The following is a 6,126-nucleotide window of genomic DNA, read 5'->3' on the forward strand; positions in this document are numbered from 1 at the left end:
GTTGTCACAGATTATACGGGAAAGCGACGACTTTGAAAGCTGGGTTATTTGGTGCTTGTTGAATGTACCTTTAGCCTCCCACCAGAACCTGAAGAACATGCAAATATTACACTAGACTATAGGACTACACAACTGATTACACTGCAGGTGAACTTCATAATGACCCTGATCAATTAATGTGTTACCTATTGTAAACATTGAATTCATCGCTTTTAATATGAATTAATGAAGAGCATCATAGTGTATCTGCAGCTCAATCAGACCCTGTAGTCATTCTTTTGTATTTCGATCTGTACATTTACATGCACAGCTTAATCCGATTAAAGCCATAGTTCGACTATGCTCCTCAATTGGACAACTGTAATTGTCCGAGTATACATGGCGGTGAGAAAATTAGCATGTCATACCCCGGTACGATAGGTGGCGCTGTACCCATTTCAACTATTGGTAATAGAGCCACTTCTTGGCTGACCTCTTTACGTCACCAGCAACAACAAACTCAGTCAGTTCGGCTGCAGCGCAATGAATGAATAAAGATCGTAAACACGTCGGAAGAAAAAAACATTTAATTTGACAGATGTGCCCGAAGTTACTACTTTACAACCTTGTCTGTGAAATCTAAGCATGCGCGCAGAAAGCAAAACCCGATTCCAATCCGATTGAATCTATACATGCACGATTAATGCGACTATCAATCGAATAATCTAGAGGTCTTAATCCGACTAGGAGAAACCCGATTCGGTCCGAATCATTTTAGTCAGACTACGGTGTATAAATGCATCTAAAAATCCATTCATAGTCGGGCTAACCCAATAATTCTCGAGTGTCATGTAAATGTTTGTTATGGTGTCAAAACATTGCTGGAGATATCATTTGCACAGTTTCATAATTTTCACTAAATGATTACAGCTCAATCAGACACTGTGCTTACCGATCTCCATCTCGAATTGATTTCATTTGCTTGGCAATCAAGCAGGAAAACAGAGGGCCATTTCTGGAGTCTTTCAAGTGGTCCTCAACTAGCCCTCCTAACCAAACATCAATATTGTCCGGGTTTTTATACATTTTCAGTATCTTGTTAACAATTATCTTGTCTTTGACAACATCTTGAAAATCTTCTTTTATCTTTAGACGCTTGAGTCCACAAAATTCTCTCCAGTCATTGTATCCTGCAATCAGCACACCATAAAATATATTAATTGTGCCTCAAGAAATTAGAAGAGATGTTCTGAAGGACATGTATCTCACAAAATATTTAATTTGACAAATATATATCCCTTCATATATATATGAAATTACTTTCATATATTGTTTTTATGTAAAAGCTGTCAAATATTTGTTCCTTCATTGTTTATAAAACAGTAAGAAAGCATGACAGAAAACATGGGCAGAAAACAAACAACATTAGTTTGATAGATCTATACTGGGCACATACGATTTAGAATTAAGGTTGATAATAATAAAGAAAACACTTTTAAATGAAACAAATATGAGTGTTAGTGAATAGAATAGTAAGTGCTTTGCAAAACGTTGGTTAACAGTTGATCCAGTAGTTTGTTTCGTTACACGTAGCATTGGTCTCACCAGCAAGAGCATGATCGCGTCCCCTTTGGAGGTTCAAAGCAGCCAAGTCCAATTTCAATTGGATGTTGAGCACAACTAACTTCTCTGTCATCTCCTCTGCTATTAACTTATCGGTGCTCACAGACGTTGCAGCAGTACCCATCAGACCTCGGAGCACTGGCTCAATCCCACCTATAGGCACAAACATTTAATTCTCAAACCAATCGTTTGTTAGGTAAATAGGGTGTTATAATAACTAAAATATATCATAATCGTAAAAATGTATCTGCGGAATGCCAACCTACCATGACAACTAGGTTATTGTTTTCAAATGGACGTTTTTATCACACTGTACCTTGTAAGTGCATGACATGAATGGAGTTAACTTAAGAGACTTACAGAAGCACAGGTTAGGTAAAGGTAGGGAAGCACACACACACACACACACACACACACCACACTTACCTTCTTTCACTATTCTCCATGGACTAAAGAACGTGTGGTGTAGTCTCAGTGGAGTGAATTGCTCATGTGTCTGGAAGCTTTCGTTAAGTCTCCTCACGACTGTCGAGATGGTGGCATGGCCAAACCGAAATGCAGCAGTGGCAAACACATTGGAGGCTGAGGGGTTGACCGTCGGATCGTAGCCCGTGTAGGGTCCGATGTAGCGTTCAAATGAGTCCTGCCCAATTATTTTTGGAATATAATCTCTCATTGTTATTATCTAGTTAAAAAAAAAAAGTTTGGATGAATGTAAAAGGTAGAATCATTTTTTTTTATAATTGCAAAAAGTGTTAATTGTACATTTATGGCAATAAGATATTTGATACAAATCCAATAGTTTCACGTTACGCTTTAACAATACCAGGGCTCTCAAGTGTCACTCATTTCGGTCTTTTGTCACGCCCTCCCGCCACACATGGCATTTCTCACGCTGAAAAATAACTTGTATGCCGCTGCCGCAGCACCCAACATGATTTCTCTAGCTCTCACCATGGAACAGGCGCGTCTCCCCTGGCTTTCTAAATCGCAGCCCGCCACTTACCAGCCGAGAGAAGGGGCTACACAATAGCCAATCAGAAAATAGCATTGCAGTGTATCTGGGTAAGATGTAACGCAACAACCAATGAAAAAAGCTTGTTCGCGTGATTCTGCTTCAAGTGTTTTCAATGGTCGGGCTAAACAAAACAACAGCTAAGCAACAGCTTGGCTTTAAATGGGACATTGTCCTCCATTATGACCCTTAAAATGGCTGGGCTAGAGCCAAACTGTTTTAAATGGGAGCCTACACCAAAAATGATAAAGGAGTCCAAAAAGGCAACCAACACATACAATCAAAAACACCATAATCTCATAATCTCTCTCTCTCGCTCTCACACACACACACACACACACACACACACACACACACACACACACACACACACACACACACACACACACACCAGTGTTATAGACCTAAACCAAAAGTGAGGGAAAATAGGGGTAACCTTGTTTTTTTTGTGAAGACACACACACAGAAAATTGGAATGAATAAATACTTTGTATTTTGTTAAATTGTGCCATGTGTCAAGTCTTTTGTTCCACAAATTTGATCAATTACAGTAATAACAACAGCAACAACAACATTAATAATAATATTACCAATGAAACTCGCCCATTCCTGTGGCCCACCCGCGCCCCTTTGAGGGCGGGGGGGGGGGGGGGGTCACTCTTGCCTGTCTTCAAAACTTGAGAGCCCTGCATTACTATTCTCTAAACATTGCAATCCTTTGCACCTTTGCAAGTAGCAGTTTACTTTCTGGGTACAATTTCAACAACAGCTCTACATTGAAGATCCCATAGCAGTCTTATTTAGGGTTAATCAGTGCATTTGGGGGTACTACTAGAATAGGGTTGCATGCCTGTATGTTAAAAATGCCCCTTATTATTCTCACACTGTTCATTTCTGCAAAACATATTTCAGCATCTTTCAAAAATTCTGTTCTGATTTGTATCATGATTTGTATCGTGCATTAAGGCCCTGAGTAGCCCAGTCTGCTGTGATTGGTCGAACGCTTTGCACGTGTGTCGCCAAATCCACAAGTTTGAGTGCAAACGAGCCGTTTCACACACTTATCGAGGGGCGTTCTCGTGGGAATACTCGCCCTGGCTCAGACTTAGATGTTTCTAGTTTAGCAGACGTAAAACACGTGTAAGTTATATAACAGTCTAATCCAAAGGGTAACGTCAAAAAAGTATGATATCACCTCTTTAAATGATTAATGAAGATTATTACACAGTAGTTGTACAGTTTTGGGACCTTAGAAGCCTTTTTTTTCAAAGTTATTTAAATTCTCTTTACATCCCGACAGCAATCAATAAATCAAATGCTCTGAAAAAAGAAACAAACAAATCTGGTATCTACCGGCTACCAGTGCACTAATTACACATGATCAGAAGCCGTTTCTCAATTCGCGTTCTCGTGTACTTGCGTTCTCGGTAAACGTCATCAGTGGTAGCCCAAGCACTGTTCCAATTCCAAGTATGCGAGTACGTGAGTACTGTCTTAAAACCCGGAAGTGTTCTCGATGCGTTCTCGATGAGGCCGTTCTACCGAGGACGCATCGGAGGTGACTCGTGTGGACTTGGGACCGTTAAATATCCCAGAATGCATCATCGAGTCCGCTGCTGTTCCAATTGCAGGTGCGTACTCGCGTTCTCGGAAGTCTGTACTTGAAAGTCCGGACTTGCCAAGTACGTACTTCCAAGTCCGCGAGTACGTAGTCCGTGTACTTGGTATTGAGAAACGGCTAGAGTCTTCCACAAGGGGACCTGTTCCTAAAGCTAGCCAGCTAGTTTTGGGGGAGGTTCTTTGTAAGGAGGATTGAAGGGAGGGGGTTTCTTTGGTTGGATACTTCCAGAACCAAGCTTACTCTGACTGGTTTCTCCAAATTGCCTATCCTCGCATTACATTTGTGAATCTTTAACTTTATCTTGATTTTTGATCAATCAATTGATCTAAAATGGTCAAGAGTTTTAATGACGTTACAGCAGAAAGAGAGTCTACCATTATTGAGTGGAATTGTTCAAAGTAAACCATGACAAAGCCACACAAGACATCAGAAATGTCTAAACATTAGGTTTTACTTGGGTAACATTAAGCAGTTATCCTTCTGGTAAAGTCATACCTTTTTGTAAAATAATTCCAGATATGATATCAAGTACATTTTTTTTTTACATGTTTATGGTTTCAGAGCATAGGGTAAGAGCATGTTCAATCTCAGTTGAAGGCTTGACATCCTAATGAATAATGAAGTGAATAATAAATCAATGCTACACACCTGATGTAGAGCTCCAATGATCTTGCGGGTCTCTTGGTATACAGTCTCTTTGCTCCAATGACTGTTTAATACTTTCAGGGCATCTGCAACCCGGTTGTGTTCCCTCAGCCAGAGGGTGTGCAGGGCGATCAGGGAAAGACCCTCGTTGACCCGACTGTCCCCAGCAGCAAAACACTCTACTCTCTCCTCTGGGGGGGCCCTAGGATTCTGGAGGCAAGCGGATGGACTGGCATCCACAGACGGCAGGTACGGCCTGCCTTCTCCATCTTTTAATCTTTTGTTGACAGCTAGCCTGCCAGTCGGGCTAGTGACATTGCGGAGAAGGCTCTGTAATTCTAGAGTGTGACCGTACACAACAGAGCCGTCAATAAATGACGTTATTGTATTCATTTGCTGACGCTGTAAAGAAAAATTGTTTGCCAATTCAAAATTGGCAATGCAGGCTGGTGAAGAACGAATAAAAGGCATACAGCCTTTGGCGGCTGACTGCAGATCATGTGACTGTAGCAAAAGAAAGAATTGTTCAATAGTTTTATTGATTTCCTTATGAATGTAGGGTACATGGATTGCACTCATAATTTACCTGAATTGGAAAGCATGGGTGGACATTTTGGCATGTGTTAAGACAGTCTGTCTCAGCGGAGTCCCGCGGGCTCTGAGGGGTGAAGGTTATGTCGTGGTCTATGAACTGTCCCCATTCGATCATCAATTGAGAATACAAATCCTCTTTCCGTTTGAAAGAGGACGTCATTATTTTCTTGCTGACTGCTTCTACCTGTTAACATGGGATGATGATTAAATCATTGTTTTTTTATGATAATTGTTTTGGGGCAATTTGTCTCAACATTATTGAGGGGTAACCAATCAATGTATTGTTTACACAATGTGTAAGCAATGGTTTGTATTCACTATCAGCCATAATACTTCTATAGCAGTATTTCAAGATTTTCAAATCTTGTCCTCAACTCAGATCTGTGTGTTTGAGTCTTGATCTGAGCGGTTACCAGGGGAAGTGTAACTGTGTGTTGAGTCTTGATGGTTACCAGGGGAAGTGTAACTGTGTGTTGAGTCTTGATGGTTACCAGGGGAAGTGTAACTGTGTGTTGAGTCTTGATGGTTACCAGGGGAAGTGTAAATCCATTATGAAGCCGTCCAGGGTTCCAGCCCTTCGGCTGCTTCTCTCCGTCTTCATATTGCGCTGGAAGCCATCGGACCAGGGCAGTGTTAGCTGCACCCCACG

General features: G+C 41.1%; 1 protein-coding gene across 1 annotated transcript; it reads right to left on the bottom strand.

The window, feature by feature from the left end:
- Positions 1 to 927: 927 nt before the first annotated feature.
- Positions 928 to 5,592, bottom strand: tpo (thyroid peroxidase; the record flags this gene model as incomplete). The annotated part of the gene is made up of 5 exons (XM_084481658.1): positions 928 to 1,169; positions 1,585 to 1,755; positions 2,029 to 2,287; positions 4,887 to 5,285; positions 5,470 to 5,592. The coding sequence occupies 5 exons, from the start codon at positions 5,590 to 5,592 to the stop codon at positions 928 to 930; spliced, it is 1,194 nt and encodes a 397-aa protein (XP_084337784.1).
- Between the last annotated feature and the right edge of the window lie 534 nt (positions 5,593 to 6,126).

This window comes from Micromesistius poutassou, assembly GCF_964030765.1.
Source record: "Micromesistius poutassou genome assembly, chromosome: 17".
Taxonomy (NCBI): domain Eukaryota; kingdom Metazoa; phylum Chordata; class Actinopteri; order Gadiformes; family Gadidae; genus Micromesistius; species Micromesistius poutassou.